At 44.7% G+C, this 21,255-nt stretch overlaps 1 protein-coding gene across 4 annotated transcripts in view; it reads right to left on the bottom strand.

The window, feature by feature from the left end:
• TNRC6C (trinucleotide repeat containing adaptor 6C) overlaps positions 1-21,255 on the bottom strand; it is a 98,488-nt gene that overhangs the window by 12,094 nt on the left and 65,139 nt on the right. For 2 of the 4 annotated variants that reach the window (XM_046674873.1, XM_046674876.1), the window contains exons 8-17: positions 20,509-20,566; positions 18,275-18,417; positions 16,592-16,765; positions 14,791-14,937; positions 12,490-12,609; positions 9,184-9,267; positions 8,682-8,913; positions 4,962-5,132; positions 3,762-3,953; positions 3,138-3,281 (exon numbers count right to left, since the gene is read on the bottom strand). In XM_046674873.1, the coding sequence (XP_046530829.1) occupies positions 3,138-3,281; positions 3,762-3,953; positions 4,962-5,132; positions 8,682-8,913; positions 9,184-9,267; positions 12,490-12,609; positions 14,791-14,937; positions 16,592-16,765; positions 18,275-18,417; positions 20,509-20,566 (1,465 nt within the window). The remainder of the gene's footprint in view (positions 1-3,137; positions 3,282-3,761; positions 3,954-4,961; positions 5,133-8,681; positions 8,914-9,183; positions 9,268-12,489; positions 12,610-14,790; positions 14,938-16,591; positions 16,766-18,274; positions 18,418-20,508; positions 20,567-21,255) is intronic. The other 2 variants (XM_046674875.1, XM_046674877.1) reach the window with 2 other exon arrangements.

The following is a 21,255-nucleotide window of genomic DNA, read 5'->3' as shown; positions in this document are numbered from 1 at the left end:
CTGACTTTGAAAATGCCTCGGTTCCTGCACCCAGGAGGGAGGCGGAGGGAGGCGGAGGGTGTGTGGCCATCCTTAAGGCTCCCCCGCTCCTCCAGAAAGCTCAGCTCCAGCTAACTGGTGTGTTTTCGCGTCTCTCTCCCTCACAACTCTCTGAGGAAAGCAAGAGCCCGCGGAAGGAGATGATGAAGCAGTGGCGACAGTTCGGGTGAAAGCAGGATGGAATCAGAGCTCTGTGACTTGGAAAATGACTCTGCCAGGGTGTAGAAGCTGGCTGGGGGAGAGGACACAACACCTAACACTGGCTGTCAAGTTCACCACCATAAACAGAATCTCCAAAGACATGGGACCCAGCCCACATAAGGCCCCACCTGGTGAGGTGCACTGAACAACCTCAGGGGCATCCTTCACCGGGACTACCAGGTGTGTGCACCTCCCAGACTTGCGCAGTATACAACCTGCACAGCTGTTTGCAGTGCCCTGAGGACACCAGAGTTGATGAACATGAAAATTTATTTGTAATCTGGTCTTCAATTTTAAAAGCTACGAACATCTTAAGCTTTCTTCCTAAACCCTCTTCTTTCATTTACCAACAAAATGCTATCAACCTAGGATCCCAAGGCTACAGACTATTTAACTCTATGTGGATTTCTTTCATAATTAACAATAGGGTACTTAGATTTTAACAGTGTTCTAAGTTTTGGAAGTTTCAGTTTTAATACTGGAATTTATCCCCTAAAATCACGGTTGGCTTTCCTTTCCAGAGGAAGTGTTAGCATCACTAGGGATGAAAGGGCATGACTGCACTCCCCATTCTGGTTAATACTCACTTAACAAGGGTTAAAGCTATAAATAACATCAAACAAACACTGGGCTAAGGCAAATCTTTAATATCAATCAGAACTGAATACCAAAGGCAATAAATAAAAAACAAAAATGTAAATTAAAAAAACAACACCTAGTATACTCAACAAAAGAGAAAATTCCATCATGAAAATCTATAAAATATATAAGCCCAGAGGGCTACTTCTGTTTTCCTTCCAGGACACATTTTCGTAATTTTTCTCTCTCTGTATTTTAGATCAGCCTGGTCACTCAAAACGTTGAGGGCAAGCCCGGTAATGTACTGGTTACGATCGCACGCTCTGCTTTGGCGGCCCAGGGTTCATGGGTTCAGATCCCGGGTACAGGACCATACACTGCTCTTCAAGCCATGCTATGGCAGCATCTCACAGACAAAAAGCAGAGAAAGACTGGCAGAGATGTTAGCTCAGGGCCAATCTCCCTCACCAAAAAAACAAAACCCAAATCCAAACAAAACAAACAAAAAACTATGAGAGCCTTTTGTGGCTTGGTCCCTGAGGCAGGTTGACCTCCTGGGCAGGGAACAGCACAGCTCACTCTGGAGAGAGGCTCTGGCCTCTGCGGTTTACTTCTACTGCAATGTTGTAGGGTGTTTCTTTGTAAACACTTTTTACGTAAAGCCATGCTTATTATGCTCCCCCTTCTCTCAAATAACAAGCCGCACACGAGGGGCGCCAGAGTGGAGGAGCGAGGGTTTTCCCGGGGATGGGATGGAGGAGGAGCCTGGTGTGAGCAGCCTGACCTGCCCAAGACTCTCAGCGTCTACATGCCCCTCAACGCCAAGTCCCTAGATGGTATATGACGCCACGTAAAGCTTCGAGTTGCCCAGGATGGACGGCTGTTTGATTCCTTCATCCTAGAGCTGGAGCGCCCGTCTGTCTTGTCTCGTCTCGACGGCCTCCCACGCTCAGATTCTCTTGTGCCTCTAAGTCTGTCTCCTCTGCCGAGCACTCTGGCACTGGAGGACAGCCGCTTAGCTCTGCCCTGAGGACTCACCTCCTCCCCCAGCCCGCCTTTGTCACACTGGCACACTCGTGCAAGTGCAGAGGCTGCCCACAATGCCCCAGGTGCCACCCGGAGGCCAAGGGATCACTGGATAAGTCCTTGGGCACCATCAGGAAGCTCAGCTCTACAAGCAACCTGGGTTCTTCCCAATGACTTTAATACCTGGATGAGCACAGCTTATTCACACTTCTCCACAATCCTCAAAATTCACTGACTAAAGTTCCCTGCTCTGGTACAACCCTGCTGCCACACTCAAGGTGACGAGCAGCGAGCGCGGAGTCCTTCTTCTTGCTTCTGCCTCCCTGTCCCCTTGCCATCTCATAGGGGCTCCATTTCCCACAGCTTTGAGGCCCCTGTACCACTCATCTGCCCAACAGCGGGGCCACCCGCAACGCCCCCGTTCTAAGAACCATCTGCATGGAAGCACAAGGAATGCACAGCATTCAACAGGAAGGGTGATCTGCAATTACAGGGGCTTTCTACTCAAACCACAGACACACTTAGAATCCTATCACTTGAAAGAACCATTAAAAAGAAATGCATCTTTCCCACAGGTCTTATTTTAAGTAGGTAACCTAAATTAACATTTTGGGAACTACTCAAGTGACTTTATTAGTGATAAGCATCTACGGCAACCTAGCTATTCTTTCACATTATTAGAACGGTGATGATCAAACTTCATCAGTGGCAGCACTTAGAGAACTTCTTCATTTGCATAACTTAATGGGGAGCGAGTCCCCGCCCTTCTCCATATCGCATTTGAACTCTGTGCTTTCTGTAAGCTCACAGCTCAGCTTACCACTTCCTCTTACTGCGTCCTGAAGTCTGACATATGGTGTGCCAAAATTTAGCATCATGAGTTTGTGCCAGGAAAAAAGTCCTGGGGACTGATTTCAGTCTTTTTTACCAGACTTTTTGCGGAAAGGCAAAACAGACTGAGATGGATGAGTAAAGCATCAATCCATTCTTAAAGAGATTTCAAGTAGAAACTTTTTCATTAAAAAGCTTAATGGTTAATACTGAGATTTTATAACACAATGCTTATAAAAAATGATGCGTTAATAAATCCAGCAAAAAGACTTACAAATCAATCTCTGTTTTCACCATAAGCACTGCTGGACCTTTTCTTACGCTGCTCCAGATGGCTAGAGACAGCACCCTGAGTGTGTCTGACACCACACCCGCCTCACAGCCAGACTGGCACCCTGATGCCTCTGGCTGCGTGTAGAGACCTTCCACACAAACGCAGGAGGAGTGGCTCCCCTCCTCACCTCCACTCTTGAGGAGGTAGCGGTTGACATCCTGTATGGTAGTATTGATGGTAGGCCCGGTGGGGACACTTCCAGGAGTGACGTCAGGGTCATTCTCAGGATCTATATTCTGAAGTCCTTTCCACGGAACTCCAGGGTGGAATTCTGGAAAATTCCAAACAAGATGAAAATTAAAACATGAGTATTAAGAGTACCTTCACATTGCTTCATGATAATTTATGGAAATTTTTATAATCTAATTAAATTAAGAGACACATTTTAGACTTTCTTTCAGTAAATCATCAATCTTTTGGAACAAACCAGAACCAGGTGTTCCAGCTGCCACATTAAGACCATGTTCAGACAGCATGGTGAAGCCTAGAAACTACCTGCCTGGATGGCAAGAGTGCCCGCCCCCCACTCTCTTGCACTTCTTCCACTGAACAAGGCACTACAGAGAAGCGCCTGATGCCGACCTCACCCAAAACTGACCCGACAAACGGACCTCAACGAAGAAACCAAAGCTACGGGGGATGCTTCCAGGATCCCTAGCTCAGGCCCTGCTTTCTCTCGGGCCTAAGCACTCTCCTCGGGCCTGGAGCATGTTCTGATCTGCTGCTGCACAGGAGTGGTTCACGCTCTTACCTGGGGGCCAGTTGATGCTGGAGCCATTTGAGATTTTATCACTGTCAGATTTGGCACGCGACCAGCTATGGGGAACAGCTACAGGAGGACTGGCTGGTGACTCACTGTTCTGGATTAAATCGTACCGCCCATAGGAGTCGTCAATGGAGGACTTAGCTGGAGGCCCAATGCCTAGACCTCCAGGGATAGCACCTGCAGGACAGCAGGAAACAAAGAGCGAGTGAATGGGGGCACCATGAGCCCTGACTGCCAGGTGCCAGGTCTTGCCCTTTTCAAAAGAGGTGCACAAACTGTCACACCCAGTTTGTCCAGCATTCTCCAAGGTAAGTGTCTATTTCAGTTAGCCCAAACTTTATACTTGAGAGACAAACTCTTTAAGAACCATTTTGGTTTGTCAAGTTGGAAATCTTGATCAAATACATACCCATCCCACAGGAAGCTGGCACAGCGAGCCTTTCTGGGGCCAACTTAGGAGTCTGTGTGATTAGTGATGGAATTTGCTGTTGCCTGTGTCCCATCCTCCCTCTAGTCTATGAAAGGACAAACTGGGTGTGTGCACTCAGAGGCCTTAACTTCATACAGACTAACCCAACTAGCCATAGGCTACTGAGCTCTCTCCTGCCTAGGAAAGTGCCCAGAGAGCATGTGGTGATTTTCTTGCAGAATTAACCATTAGGAAGAATTGTCTTTTTCTTTTTAGAATACTTTGTATCACGAGACAATCAAATGCTCTATTAAATTTCCTTTGCAGTTTATGCTACGAGGAAATTTAGAGCTAAATTTAATGCTTAACAGTGAGATCTCCCCCTATAGTTACTAGCATTTTTGCTTCTTCTTCCTTTCTGGGAATTTGATTTTCTATTATGTTTTATCATTTTATTGAAAAAACTTCTTTTCGGTAGACTCAAATTTTTGTTGAAGAATACAGATACAATAAAAAGTATGCAGGCTATGACTGATATTCTTTCCTACTCTGTGGCATTTTCAATTGAATCTGGGTTTGCAGCTAAGATCTGGTAGTTGAGGTTTCCAGAAGTTTGATCCTGACTAGCTGGGATCTCATGTACTCTCTAATGGAATGAACTTTTTATTCAGCTTTCAGTGCTGAATTTTGAGAAAAGAAATGCAGTATGAGTGACAAATGAGCATGCTATGCAACTGGGTGAGCAGCGAGCAGACACAGCATGCTGGCGGGTGTACCATGCTTGCTGGGGTTCTGATCCAGGAGAGGAGAAGCAGCACCGGGTACGCTGTCCATCGGGCTGGGGTGTGTCCACTGAGGGAGGCGCGACTGGGACTGGGACGGGTCCTTCACTGACAAACCACCAGTCATGTCCATGCTGTTGACATTCATGTTTGGGTTCAGTCCAGCTAAAAATGAAAATACTATTAGGACATGCCTGCTCTTCCTCTAAATTACTGCTTTTCAGAGCTCTCGTAGAGAATCGATCTAAGTCTTAATTCACAGCCAAGTACTTGAACTTTTAATGCTGGTGCAAGAAAAAAACTTTCTGTCTTCTTAACAATACATATTTTAGGAATATTATTTCTGAATTAAGGTGAAAATGGTTAACAAAGTCTTTGATTAACTAAGACTAATGACTCTGCTTTATTTTACTTGTTTCAATTGCTAAACATGGTCCTGTGGCTTCTCAGATCCCACAGAATAGAACAAGTCCAAACAATTAGGAAAATCTTTTCCGATCTTAGGGTAAAACTCACCAGATGAAAACAATCCTTTCAGAGTTCTAAACAGTGTTCTCAAGTATTCCCCATAGAACGAGCTGGTGGGACAATTCAGTACTATGTTGAGTGCTGCCATTTCGCCCCAGCCAGAATGGGGCGCTGATCCTGAGGTTATTTCTTACAGCTAAGAGCAGGTCCTGGGGTATCTGACAAGAACCATTGCTGTGCCAGTTTAATGAAGAGAGGTATGGGGACGATGGAAAGACTTCCTCATGGGGACACCAGTTAGGAGCTGGACAGACTGCTTGAGTGGAGAGCAGAATCAATGAGAGTGCAACCTGATATTGACAGATCATGTTCTAACAGTGCAGTTCCCACACCACATATCCTGGTACACAAGCAAGAGGAAATCTCTACCCTTAAGTAAGGTATTGAACATCTGTGTTCTTAACTTTAAATTGGGGGCTGCAAACTTAAATGCTTGTATGGGTCAAGCGAGCGATGTAAAGAAGGTGAAGTGGGCCTGGTGGGGATTGTAGCAAACGGGACAGTGCTTGCCCTGTGTAAACAAGCAGGTGCTACTGGTGCCAGCCAATGACTGCTGTATGGAACGTAGAGTCAACGCAGCCATTTTTAAGAGAAGCCAGACGCCACCTTTATTTGAACATTTCCAGTTTTTAAATGTTGGCAATTAACACACACACACACTTTGCAGACCTCACAAAATACCCCTGCAAGTCAGATACCGTCAAGGGGCTGCCTGTTTGCTTTCACGGCCATCTTCATTCCACCTGCACAGATCTAGTCAGGCGAGTGGACAACGAGGTCGGGCCGCAGCCCGGCCTTCAAAGCACTCCAAATCCCACCCCTGGGCCTCAACCATCTCTCCCCACTTCACTGTCTGGTTTCTGTACTCCCTCCACAGGTGAGCTGGACTGGTGGGGCCCCCGTCAACAGGACTGCCCCTGCAACCTGCCCTTTCTTCTGTGCAAGCCTTCCCCCTTATTTACTGAAATCCGACTCCTTTGAGGTCCAAGCTTAGACCCTGCTCTGATGTTTCTTTCACCACTGGAGGTGAATATGAACTCTCCCTTCTCTATAGCTCTGTAATCACACTGCATCACACTGGTTATGAAGGTTATTTTTTTGTTTTTATAAGCATGATCTTCCTGTAGAGACGACCAATTCCAGAAGACAAGGAAAGACTGTGTGAGAAGGAAGGTGGATGGAGTTACAGCTGCTGAAGAAATGCTGAGAACCAACCAGGCAGGCAAATTTAGAGGTGAAGTTTCTGATACTTTATTAGCTATTTATTTTGAATAGATCTATCTTATAATTTTAGTGTGAAGGTTATAAAATTTTATCAAAATTATTTTTCATCCAATTTTGAAGATTCACTGCACTAATTCTTTCATTTGTATTAAGAAAATGAATTTTTGTTTTGGCAGGGAAAGATTCGCCCTGAGCTAACATCAATTGCCAAGCTTGCTCCTTTTGTGCTCCTCCTCCACAAAGCCCCAGCGCATGGTTGTGGACCCTACTTGGAAGTCCTTCCAGTTCTTCCATGTGAGATGCTGCCACAGCATGGCAACTGACAGATCAGTGGTGTGGTTCTGTGACAGGGAAGCGAACCCAGGCCGCCGAAGCAGTGAGGGTGCCAAACTTTAACCACTAGACCATTAAGGCTGGCTCAAGAAAACTAACCTTTAAGAGTAAAGATTAGTGTATTTTACTCTCCCACAACAGATTAAGAGGACAGATGGACATGAGGAAGCCAAAGCTACAGCACTTTAGAACAGGAGATGGAACTGAATTTGTTTCTACAACAACTATTCCTAAGAAAGAAGTGCTTACATAAATAGCTATCATTTTACAAAGTGTCTGTATGCTAGACACTGTCCTAAGAACTTCGCATATTAACTCACTTAATCTTTAAAAGAACCTATAAAGTAAGTATTCCCACCTTCAGATGGGGAAAATGGAGTCAAAGAACAGTTCGGCAAGTTGTGCAAGTAAGCAATGAACGAGTCGGTGGTGGAGTTGAGACTAACGTAGGCAGTCTAATTTCCAAGTCAGGTCTTAACTACTAGCCTATGCCACTTCTTAAACACAAAGGGCAGTAACGGGTGGGACAATAATAAAGGGACGGAATAATCATAGTTTAGCACATAGACATACTACTGCCACAACTAGAAGGACCCACAACTAAAATATACAACTATGCACTGGCGGGATTTGGGGAGAAAAAGGAAAACAAAAAGATTGGCAACAGTTGTTAGCTCAGGTGCCAATCTTAAAAATAAATAAGTAAATAAATAAATAAATACCGACATATCACATTGGTAGCATGTCAAATAGAAAGTGCTCCGATGATCAGAATATGCCACACTTTTCAGAGACATATGGTAGTGTTGTAGACAGAGCCATCACTCACCTGGCCTTTGCCCCTCTGGATATGTATTTCCGGGTTACTGATTCCCTTTGTCCTGTAGCTTCAGACTCTAACAGCCAACTGACAGACAAGACTGAAGAACTTGTGCTTGTCTGGATTCTTACAGCAAATTATTCTGCACAACCACTGACATGCCATGCTCCCCCTCTGACGCTCCTGCTCTGCTGTCTCCAGTTCTCCCTCCCGGCTACCCTGGAGGACCTCGCCAGTGGCTCCGTGTCTTCCACCGACCTGCGGGTTTAAGTGCTGACCGTGCTCCCTCCAGGTTAGGGGCCAGTACATGCGTGTTGATGTGGTTGATTATACAAACCACATTCTATACTACAAGAGTTGTATGGACAACGATTGCTTTTTAAGAAGTGCCTGATTTATATAAATCTGAATACCTTTACTGGCAAAACCATTACGAATTCTTCCCTGCAGTTCAGGCTGGTGGACAGTGGCTGCTAAAGAGCAGTAAGGAATAAACCAGGAATGGAACAGACTGCAGACTTAACCATGGAAAGGAGAGAATTTGGGAGCATTCACTCGCTATTTCAAAAAATTTTCTACTGAAAATATTTACGGCTGCAGCAAAACTCTGGGTCTGGAGGAGACAGCTACTGTTGCTCCCTTACTAAGAAGCCCGGGGATAGCTGCTGTCTGAGTTTGTCTGGAGCATTTCTGACATGCTGCCTCAGCACCGGCCAGTCATTCCGACCACGGCAGTGCAGCCCCGGCTGTAGCCCGTGGACCCCAGGCAGCCCCCCCAGCTGGTGTGGTCACTCAGCCCAGAGGCTCACCGAGAGGGTGCGGAGCAAAGGTGCTGGGCGAAGGCTGCTGCTCTTTGGTCTGCAGGTCAGGCAGGCCAGGGGCCTGGGGGTGGGGGGGGAAGCTGTCCACGGCCGATTTGCCTGCAGAAGGGTGCAGAGACAGGTGTGGCGGGGGCGGCGGCGGCTTCACGAGCAGGGCCTGGGCCAGCTGGCGCTGGTGCTGCTGGATCTGCTGCTGCAGGTTAGTGATTGTGCGCGCAACCTGGCGGTGGAGACACACACTTCAGCAGGTAGAAGTGACACCCATCACTTGTCTGCAGACGAAGTGCATTCAGTCTCCACTATTTTCACCCCTGGGCCACCAGTGGTTGGGCCAACCTTTTCCCAAACCTAGGTGACCCCAAGACTGTTAAAAGGGGAGGGTGGGTGAGAGGAAAATCAAGGACATCAGAGTTCATCGATCAGCATCTCTTAGATCAGGGAAGATTGTAGCTAATGAATCCAGCTAAAAACCCAACTGGGTGACACCTACTTGCTGCTCCTGTTGTCTCATGGGTCCGGAAACATTACGCTGGGCCTGTAACATCTGCTGCTGGATTTGTAAACGTTGGTATGCCTAATGACAGAAGGAAAACAATTGAAATATTACAAGAAAGCCATCAACAAATGGTTCAACTTCTGAACATTAGTTAAAAAGTAAAAAGAGAAAATGGCAAGACTCTTGGTACCCTTACCATACTGTGGTTTCAGCATACTGTGAGGCAAGAAGCATTTTTAAAAAGAGAAATGTCTTTCCCAAACCCTTCTAGTGCATAGATTTTTACAAGTAACTCAGTCAGTACCCCTGTTTAGTACTGGTAATGAGTTTTGTCAGCAAATATTTTTCAAAATTCTTCTGCTCGATTCATACAAACTAAAAATAAAAAGAAATGAGGGTAAAATGAAAAAAAATTATTCTTAAAATGATATAGATGAAAGTTGTCTAGAATGGCTCAAGAAGGTGGCAGAAAAGTGGTGATCGGCTGCCCCAGATGATCACAGAACCATACATATTAAAGGCTCATAAGCACCAGGAGCCACGTGCTCATCCCAGTCAACATGGAGCCTCACATCCAGCTTGTGGCACTATTGTCACACAGACCCCCGTCTACGAAGCCAGCTAAAAGGATCGTGAGTCTTCAGCACATAGATGCAGAAGGTTTGGTCATCTGATTGTTTCAAAATGTTGATTGAATATTCTAAATTGTTTTCTTACAACATGGATTCTCTGGGACATCTTTGGCAAGAGGATATATTCAAATAGAATCCAAATAAAGGTAGAAATTATACTATTAGAAATGCCTCATTAGGGAAACAATAGAAAGAATAAACAAATGGGACTTCATCAGACTAAATAGCTTCTTCAAGGCAAGGGAAAACAGGAATGAAACAAAAAAACAACCCACTAGTTGGGAAAAAATATTTACAAGTTATTTATCCGACAAAGGGTTAATCTCCATAATATATAAAGAACTCACATAGCTCAACAAAAAAAATCAAACAATCCGATTAAAAAATGGGCAGGGGACATGAACAGACATTTCTCTAAAGAAGATATACGGATGGCCAATAGACACATGAAAAGATGCTCATCGTCACTAATCATCAGGGAAATGCAAATCAAGACTACACTAAGATATCACCTTACACCTATTAGAATGGCAAAAACAACCAAAACAAAAAGTGACAAATGTTGGAGAGGTTGTGGAGAAAAAGGAACCCTCATACACTGTTGGTGGGAATGCAAAGTGGTGCAGCCACTATGGAAAACAGTATGGAGATGTCTCAAAAAATTAAAAATAGAAATACCTTATGACCCAGCCATCCCACTACTGGGTATCTATCCAAAGAACTTGAAATCAGCAATTCCAAAAGTCCCACGCACCCCTATGTTCATCGCAGCATTATTTACAACAGCCAAGACATGGAAGCAACCTAAGTGTCCATCAACTGATGATTGGATAAAGAAGATATGGTATACATATAGAATGGAATACTACTCAGCCATAAAAAAGGATAAAATCGTCCCATTCACAACAACATGGATGGACCTTGAGGGTATTATGTTAAGCCAAATTAGCCAGACAGAGAAAGACGAACTCTGTATGACTCCACCCATATGAGGAATTTAAACATGTAGACAGAGAGAACTGATTAGTGGTTACCAGGGGAAAGGAGGGGTGGGGGGAGGGCACTAAGGGTGAAGGGGTTCACCTACAACACGACTGACAATAACGTACACACAAGGTTGGAAATTTCACAACGTTTTAAACGATCATAATCTTAATAAAAAGTAAAAAGAAATGCCTCATTAATCTGTTAATTCTGAAGGAGCACAGTACTTCACTTAAGTGAGTCCTCATAGGTCCGAAAACATAACGTTAGGATGCATCAAAACTTTATCAATATTTCTGGAAAAAAATGTAAAAACAGTATACCTCGTTTTTAAAATAGAACATATTAAACATAATTTAACATTTTCTTGGTGTCTTTCACACCAAGAAAGGGGTCAGTAAAAAAATTACTGTATGAATAAAAGATTCTGGAACATCAGTATGATAATCAGCTTTGTATCATGTCAGAATACAGCAATGTCCTTACCATGCTTAAGGGGGAGAAAGCTATTGTCCTCTATAAAAAGAGTGCTACATAATACGCTTTAAGGTTGTTTCCTCTCCATCTGAGACCAGCGGTCTTTGTTGGTGCTGTCGGTAGTGAGAGCAACAGTACTGTACACTTGCACCACCCCCGCAGGCCGTCAGGTCTCAGGCAGCCTTACCGCCGCACTACGAGGCGCCCCGTCTCCCTTTGCTGGGGGAAGAAACAGCCTCGAGAGTCTCGTCATGGCCCTGAGCCCACGTCCAGAGCTCATGCACTTCATTAGCACTATTACTTGTCTCCAGGCTACTTTCCTCCTCCCATCCTACCCTGCTACTTACTGGGAAACCAGACACTCAAACTGGTTCGATGAGTGCCTAACAACAGCAAAGGGGCAGGACTGAGAGTGCCCAGGACTCTCCTGGAAGGCAAGATTTGACACCAATGGTTTTGTCTATCGGAGGCCTTTTTTTCCTTCCTTCATGATTCCTGCTCATTTTCCAGGAGATGAAGCTGTTGCACGAGACTTCTAAATCAACTGTCAACACATTACAGACAGAAACAGTACACTTGGTCCTTAAGTGCACATAAATCCAGTAGGTATCCAGGGATACAACAACATGGCATTTTGGGATAAAAGCAACCAGACTGTTGAAAATTAAAAATTCAAGATACATTAAATTATAAAACTTTCAAGAATTACTAGGCTATATTAGCCTTTCTCAACAGGGATTCTGATAGAGATTTAAGTCCTAATCTCTAAGGCATCTACTGCATGTAATGAAGTAACTTTTCTCTCATGCTTCAGGAATGGTATTTGTGTATACTATCCTTGGAAGAATTTAGAAAATAGTTACTCAAATGATTTTTTGTCTTCTGTGGTTCTGCCGAGAAACTCCGGATGCAAAAGGCTGGTGGAGAGCTCAGGCTAAAAGACATGCCTGATCATAGGATCTGGAGACTTTGAACATGAAGGGGCCAAAGAATTTACAAAGCTTATGAAAAACACCCTTAAGTGAAACACTTCCTAATTCTTTTAATAGTGTAAAAACTTCATGAGAGTCTCAATGACATCCGCTGTCAGGAGGAAAAGTGTCATGTAAGCACTTTTATCAGTCAGCGTGCATGAGTGGGCCATCTAGGTGACCGGCGGGTGGGCACTGCTCCTTTGTCCCGGAAGGCGACAGATCCAAGCACTCACCAGCTGCAGCTGATAGAGCTGGTTCAACAGCGTCATATGCTGAGGATTAATTGGCGAGGTTAATAGTGCAGGGTTGAGACCAATGTTTTTTGCTGCAAACTGCAAAAGCTGTGCTTGAACCTGTTCAAGACAAACATAGACCATCAGGCACCGGATCTCGATTAAAAATATTTACTTGTCCGTGTAGTTTTGAGATGCAAAACTGATTAAATGACAATTATATGTTTCATGAGTGAACTTCAAAAGCCATTCAAACATTTGTGGACACTTTTACATTAGTAGTTAACATGCTTTTGTGAAGAATAAGGAAGGAAGGAAAGGGAAAGGAAGAAATTTCTTCCTACAAAGATTTTAGTTATGAATGAACTTTCTAGTTATGAATTAACTTAGTTATGAATTAACTCTGCAATTTCTTTTCTAGGAGTGACCTTGGGTCACTCCTGTCAGTAACTGATTCACGCTCTGTCACAGTGAAAATAAGTGGGCATAATTTCAGGACAGGGAACAGTGAAGGGGCCACAGGGAAGAAGTTATCCTCACTCGGCTCAAGCCTTCAAGGGGGCGGGTGCGTGCTCTTATGGAGGCTGCTCAGACCAGTCCTCATGGGAGCTCTGGGACAGCACCACAGCCCCCACCAGACGGTCTGGTCCCAGGGCGAGCAGTAGCTCCTCAAGCTGACATGCTTGGGAAGAGGTCACCCCTGCCCGTGGGAGCAGACGTTCCTCTTGGTGGCACGACTGCCCAGGCACCTGCAGCACAGGCACTGGCAGGGCTCTGCCAGCCCTGACCTGGACTGTCAATCCCCGTTCAGGGGTACCTCTTCAAAGGGGACCCACTGCTCTGGGCCAGCCAGCGGCCTGCCCCAGGCCTGGCTTGTTCAAGGTTTCCACTGTGTACTATGTACGTTTATCTCAGCATTTATGGAAGATGATTTCAGGTAGCACATGGATGAGCATTTTGTACTTTAACAGTTGTCTAATGTGTAATAGAAAAATGTTGATTTTTCTATTTATGGTGTATATGAAAAGTTTTCTTGAAGAATAATTTATTTACATTAAGAAGGCAAGTCAACTGAAAGAACACCTATCATGGAATGGTACAGAGAACGTGAGGGACGCACAGACGACTGGCCTTCTGGACATGCTGTTTTGCTGCGTGTGGGGAAGACTGCTGCCCGTCCCCCGGGCCCCATCTCTCCTTCTGCCCCTCAGGCTGGGGCGGCCGTGTCCCTGGGTGTGGGCAGTGGGACGTGAGGGGAAGTGGTCTGTGCAATCCCCCGGCTGCGGCAGAAGGGTTGCTGGCCAGACTCCCGCCGGCCTCTGTGTCTTTGGGAACCGGCTGTGGCAGAGCTGCGCTCTCTGCACTGTCACCCCAGAGAGGAGATGTCTGTTGTGTCTGAGTCACCGGATCTGGGGTCTCTTCGTTAAGAGCTGTCTACTCTGTATCCTAACTAATGGATTTAACTCTTAATTCACCCAGGTTTCAGCCATCTCAACTCAGTGCACAAATCTGGGTTCAAACAATTACACAGTGATAATTACTTCAAGCTAATTCTATAATTTATCATTAAAATCGATTATTGAATATTCTTTATAAGGGGTAAGGACTATAACATTGTAATTAAAAATTCAGTCCAAAGTCTAAAATTACGGCGTGTTCTAAAAGTAAACAATACTAACATGAAAAAACTGATATGCTTTAGAGCTTTCTATAGCAACAATATCCTTTTCCTTAATTTTACTTGATCTTTTTTTAAACAATCTATGGGCAAAAATAATCTAATACTAAATAATAAACTTAACTATAAAGTCTATAATATATATACTGTGACACATGATCACATTTAGTTTGACACTAAAGCATTCTTCAATCCTTCGTCACTTCTAAGCGGTTTCTGGTACACCCCAAGCAATACTTCAGCTTGTCACTTTCCTCTCCCGCCCATCTAGGACAATTCATTGGGCTCATCTGAAGATTTTCTCAAGACCAGGACAAAAATCACATCAATGGTAGTGTGTATGGTACATCTAACACTCTACCCATATAGCACACTACCCAATAGTGCTTCTGGCAGGTGGCAGCCGAGCCCTAGCTCGCTGGCTGAGGCACCCCAAGGAGCACTGAGGACACGCCCCCCCGGAGCAGGAGAGTCAGACGGACAGATTAACGCGGAGAGGCCTCCTGGTGGGTGCAGGGTAATTTGCTCTCACTTTAAAACAGTCACGTGGCTGCGGCACAAGATACCACAGAATGCCTGCCTCTGTGTCGCCTCACTCAGTGACGCGTGGACGCGGGTCTGACCTGAGGGGATAGAAACTGAGGCACTTGAGCACGGAGACTGGGCTGGGAGGAGTTCAGAGGCTGCACGGGCGGCTGCGGCGGCTGTTGCATGGTCCTGGCTTGTGCTGCTCCGCTGCTGCCAAATACACCCAGATTGCCACTCGGTATCTGAGGGTGATGGAAAGGGGACAGAGTAGTTAAGTCGGGAGCTACAGGAACACTGGAGGTAGGGGGCAATGCTATGTTTTCCTAAACATGAATGCAAGATGGTTTCTACTTCCTGTCAACTTTTACCAAAGTGAATTTTTAATATGTGCTGTTTATACTGTTTATAGATAATGGAAAATCAGCCAAGACACGCATAGCTATTTGAATAATATACATTTCTAAAAGGACATCTGTGATGAGTTAGAGAATAACAATGAGTGGGGATTACTAATCTGAGAGAATGACCAAATTTTCAAATAGGAGATACAAATATTATTTCAACAACAAAACCTGAATTGAATAAACTGACAAATTCAGGTAATTAACTTGGTGTGAAATATAATAAATGTATTTTATTTATTTATTTTTTTGAGGAAGATTAGCCTTGAGCTAACAAATGCTGCCAATCCTCCTCTTTTTGCTGAGGAAGACTGGCCCTGAGCTAAGATCCGTGCCCATCTTCCTCTACTTATATGTGGGACGCCTGCCACAGCATGGCATGCCAAGAGGGTGTCCACACCCGGGATCCCAACCGGCAAACCCCAGGCCACTAAAGCGGTGCGTGTGGATGTAACTGCTGCGCCCCTGGGCCGGCCCCTAATAAAGGTATTGTAGGTGTGCTTTCTGCTCAGCTAGATGACCTGTCTGGCAGGCAGGGTGAGTGACAGCACTGAGCAGAAACCCCTGCTGCGGGGCTCGCTCCCAGCGCTGCCTGCTGCATTAGTGGCTTTCAGAAGGCAGAACGTCTGAAATGCAGACGCTCCACTGAACTGCCACCAGCGTTAGCAATGCCACATCCCCTGGGTCATGCAGCCTAGGATGGTGCAGAGAGCGGAACAGGGGCTGCTGACAGTTCCTCCAGCACAGCAGGCACACAAGGGACTGTTGGGGCCACCCCAAATATCACAGCAAATATCGTAGCAAAGCTGTGTGTGTGTCAGCCTCATCTTTGAGAAAATCAGTGAGAAGAGAAGTTCTACAGACGGGAAAAGAGTGATTTGCTTGCATTTCATTCTACAGAATTCACAGGAGAGAAGTGACACAAAGCAGTGATCAATCAAAACTCTCAGGTCATCCCTTTAGTGATGTCTGCCAGTGACGTTCTCCTTTCCCAAGAGTGTCAGAGGCAGGGAAAGGCCAACGTGACTATGGAAACCAGTGAGAACCTTATGAGAGCTGTCACCTCTACGTCTGGGAAAAAGGGGAGGATGTGGTGTTTCATGCAGATCAGTGTATTTAAGGTTTCGATGGCCAGGACAAAGAGGCCAGCACCAACTAGACCTACGAATGGATTTGGCAACTGAAGACTACTCTGCAACATGTGTCATCTACACCAGCTATAAGGCGGCACCAAGGATGGTGAGCTCAAACATGTTTTAGCGATGTGTAAAAATCAATATAATTTTGAAGCATTTCCTACAACACGGTTAAATCTCAAGAACTAGATTCCACTCTTGACATCAGGAAATCCTTATAGTATTTCAACTACCTTCACATATTCAATCATATTTTAAAATACAGCCATGAATTAAAAACAAGAACGTTTATGTCTCAAACATATTTCTTAAAGGCAAATAAAACAGAGGCCCTGTCGGCGCTCTCCCAACAGCCTTACCTGTCTAGAGGAATTCAAGTTTTGCATGCCCAGCCCTGAGGCAATCCCACCCAGGGCCTGATTAGGGAGTGCACTGTTTGAAAGGGGGAGCTTCAGGCTTGGTGAAGGCAAAAATGGTGAAGTCGTGGGCTCTTCCACTAGGCCGCCATCCTGATTGGAGAAAGAAAGGGTGAGCTGTGTGCGGTGTCCATCCACAGACAAAGCACAAAGCAGTTTCCCAAGGTCATATCAAGGGAGATGAATGAAGAAAGAATTAAAAGATCAAAAAAGCATGGATAATAAGAGAATGGAGAACATGGGCAAAAGGAAGAGGGGGAAAAGAAAAAAGAGAAACAGGATTAAGATGCTGTTTTCATTTTAACAATTATTTTACAAACATATATATTAGCTTATAACATTCTCATCCACTATTGATCCTGCCTAGGGGTACAAGTCAGGAGAAAGAGACAGAAACATTGGCAAAAGTCTTATCTGGAAAACATTTTATGACCATTTTCAAATAAACAGGTTCCTTTCGAGAAGTTATTACAAGGCTAGAGGTATATATTAGGCTGAATTCTGCTGACATTCAACTGTTTTTGACCTACAAACATAGCAATTTCATATGGTTTAACCTAATAATAGGGTAAGTTATAAAACAGAGAGAATCCTATTAAATCTTTTTACATTTATTGAGGTCACACTATGTGCCAGGCCTTTTGCAAGTTTATCTCATCTAACTTCATAATAAGCCTGTAGCATTACCCCACATTTTAAAAATTAGAAAAGAAGTCAGGGTTCCACACTTAGCAAATAAAAATACCGGATGCGGAGCTAAACTGGAATTTCAGACGAACGACAAATAATATTTTGGAATAAGTTATTCGTAGTTATTCACGGGGCATCCTGAATCCAAAGCCTGCCCACACTGGTGCAGGGCGGGACAAGGGCGTGAGCCCCGCTCCGGGCTCCACAGCTACAGCTTCTTGCAGAGGAGCATGTTGGGGAGGACCCTGTTTATTTGAGAACAGAGATGAAAACTCATCTCTTCTCCTGTGAGATTTTCCTTTTTTTTTAACTTGTCCTTTCTTCCTTTAATTTTATTTTCAAGGTTCAACATTTGGATTGAATTTAATTCAATGCCATTTTCCCCCATGAGTTCTACCCATCTGGAGAGGGGACAGTAATACACGACAATACTCAAAGGATTGAACTGGTGATGGGACTTGTTAAACATCCAAGGGGATGTCCCCACAGACACCTGCACGTTCTCTGAAGTGGCTGATCCAAGCAAGGGCCAGCAAGACACAGGTGCCAATGCCCAACCACCTGTAATGCCTTTTTCTGAGATTAAACATATAACACATCATTTCCAATCAGAAGAACCGTGTATATAAAATGAGACAGTAATGCAGAGATTTGATGACCCTCGTCTATTGGACAAATTGAAGCAGATAACCCAGCCAAGTTCATCCAATAAAACGAAAATCAGTTTTCAATTTCAGTATATTTTACTCCTAGTCACATCATAAGAAATACAACACTACCTCTTTTATGTTAAACATTTACATATACTAGAAAAAAATGGGTAGAAGTCATTTCAGTATTACAGTCCAGCAAGTTTTAATCCGGCTTGCGCTAAGGACACAGTTAAAATGAAAAACATCTCTTATTAAACAAACAAAAAACCACCCAAATCCATACCTTGTCAAGAAAGGTGGGGCGGTCCACGGAAGACTCTTTGGAGATTGGTGGGCGGCAGCCAAGGGGTTTGGTGACCATTCCATTGTAGTCAGGCACTCCCAGTCCACGCTTGTCCATGTCCACCTTCTTTTCCAGCAGAGCGCCTGGAACACAACCACAGAAGGCACACTTAAAACGCCCGAGGAACCAGTGATGCTGCTGAGCACATGACGGGCGCCAGCTGAAGCCTCTAAGGAAGGATCCAAGACCCTCAACCCTCCAGAAAACAGGGAGGCTCTTGGTTCGGTTCTGGCTGAGCCTGGACAGATCCGGTCGCTGCTCAGGCCTCCCTCCATTCCTGCTCCTCTCTACCTGCTTCGTCCACTCCAGCCACACTGGCCACCTCTGCCCCTCAGGGGCTCGGCCATCCTGTCCCCGGGAGGCAGCCCCCTTCTTCACACAGGCCTCAGTGGTCACTTTCTCAGATGGGCCTTCCCTGATTAGTTGTCTAAAACAGCTCCTCTGTCCCACCTCCCAGCCACTGATTTCCACTTACTGAGTCCTTATTAGTTGCAAGGACTCTTCTAGACGGTGGAGATACAATACAATGCAAGGCAGACATAGCTTTTGTCCTCATGGTCTTTCAGTCTAGTGACTAGAATCTGTTTAGCTCACTTCAACTTTGTACTATTTCACAATTCTAAGAAGTCAGAATGAACTTCAACTCACAGTGACATTTTTCTCTGTCTTGGCAGCTTATACCATACATTTTGGCACGTGCACATGATTATAAAGTTGATCCTCATTACTGGCAGATTCTGTACTTGTGAATTCATCTACTAGCTAAAATTTATTTGCAGTCCCCAAAATCAATAATTGTGGCACTTTTGTGGTCATTTGTGGATGTCCACAGGGCAGTGAAAAATTCAACTCGCCCGACACGCACATGCGTAGTGCAGCTCAAACCAGATGACGCTCTGCTTCTTACTCCAGCTCTCCCAGGGCACACAAGTGTCCTTCTTGTGATCTAGTCTGTGCCATGTTTTTTGCATTTTTGTGCTTTTTATTGGTGATTACAGTGTTTAAAATGGTCCCCAAGCATGGTGCTGAAGTGCTATCTAGTGTGTTTCTGAGTGCAGGAAGGCTGGGATGTGCCCCACAGAGAGAACACACAGATAAGCTTTGTTCAGGCGCAAGTTATGGTGGTACTGGCTACGAGTTCAGTGTTAATGAATCAATAATATGGCACATCCAGAAAAAGGAAGAGAAAAGTCATTGATCTGTACGTAAGGATCCTCGCAAAGAGTAAAGTAACATCTACAGTGTGTGATGAAGTTATGGAAAAGATGGAAAAGTGGTAAATTTGTGGATTTGAGAGATGACATTAAAAAAAAAAAGGCACAGCTGACAGCATTGGTGTGAGTCTAAAAGCCAAAGAAATTTATGGTCACATTACCCCCAGTCAGGAAAATGTTAAACCCTTCTTAGCTAAAGTTTTATTACAAAGAAATATGGTACGATTATTTGCGAGAAACATTTATTAAATAAGGTGTCTTTAAACAAAAACATGCATAAAGCAAGGTTACATATTGCCTGGTTGACAAAAATGCTGTGGCCAGAGACTCACAGGAACCCCACCCGATGCCCCCGAGAGCCACGGCTCAGTGTTTGCTATCCAGTGTGTGCAGTGACCTCACAGAACCTAAGTACCACGAACAATGAGTCAGCTGTCTTTTACACGGACATATTTAATATCACTATTATTAGGAAAGCAGCTCCAGCTTGTTCTGACAGTAAATCTCATCTCTCAACGAGAGTAAAAGCTCAGCCAGTGTGTGATGCTTCTGGTGGCCCCTGAACGAGCCCATTCTAGGGCAAGGCATGAGAAACGTGCCTGGTCAGTATTGAACGAAGTCTGGCCTGTGGTCTCAGTGCCTTTCTCCAAGAGTGTCATTATCACCTCCCCTTAAAACAGATGGAAAAAATGCATCTATTTGTTGAAGTACTGGAAGAAAATGGAAAAAGCAAACATGCTTCCCTGTGGCATTTGGCTGTTTGTCCCCAGAGCCCCAGCCCCAAGAGACTCGCTACGTGGTTAGTGCACGTAGTGTGGCTCCTCCTGCTTGCGGCCTCCTGACTCCCCAGCACGTGTCCCACCATTCATCTGTGACTATGATGAAACGCTTCTGGAAATAAAAACTCCACAAACTGGTACCTTTAGAAAAAGTGTACTTCAAGTGTGTCATCTTACTTACTCATGGCCTGGTCAAGGTTCATATTATTACTCTTCAAGGCCTCTTCAGCTGGCTCTCTCTGTGTGAGGAAACAGTGTTCATTAGGATTGCATGCTAAAAAGAAAACCTTGTAAAGAGTCTTATCACTATCAACTTAGGGAAGTGATTATTATCAACCTAATATTTTTAGGTTTTGGAACTGGAAATACTTTTCTTCATTGTTGAGGTTAGAGATAAATGTCTTGTAATAAGAAAAGTATTGAATTGATTTTTAGAGTAAAGAACTTGTATTTAACATTTCAAAAAGAAAACATACAATGCCAGTAGAATCCTGTAATTGTTTCTGTACCACATTGAACAGCAATGGTTCAGCAAGGATGAAATCTCTGCCAGGAGAGCAGAGCCACAGACATGGACACATGCAGACAGTAAGGCAGGACAGACTCCTGTGCTAATGAGCCACCTCTCTGTGCGGCTCTCTCACGCCAGCAGCCGCAGCAAAGTCACTGGAAGAGTCAGAGCGCAGAGCTGCATTCTCTACTTCACGGGCTCTAAGCTCCGCTGCCAACCACTTTTCATTAAGAAATGTAAAAACAAAACAAAACATAACAAGTAGATTCCTTTTGATAATTATCCCTATGATTGGAACAGACTGATCTCATCAGAACACTGAAACCAAGCAGAGGCACCGTGTTTCAGTACCACAGTGTAACTCTGGACTCCCGGACGGGCCTCCACGTTTCCTGCCATCATTTCACACATGAAGAG

The sequence above is a fragment of the Equus quagga genome, chromosome 11, assembly GCF_021613505.1.
Source record: "Equus quagga isolate Etosha38 chromosome 11, UCLA_HA_Equagga_1.0, whole genome shotgun sequence".
NCBI lineage: Eukaryota > Metazoa > Chordata > Mammalia > Perissodactyla > Equidae > Equus > Equus quagga.
This window is presented reverse-complemented; position numbering and strand designations above follow the sequence as displayed.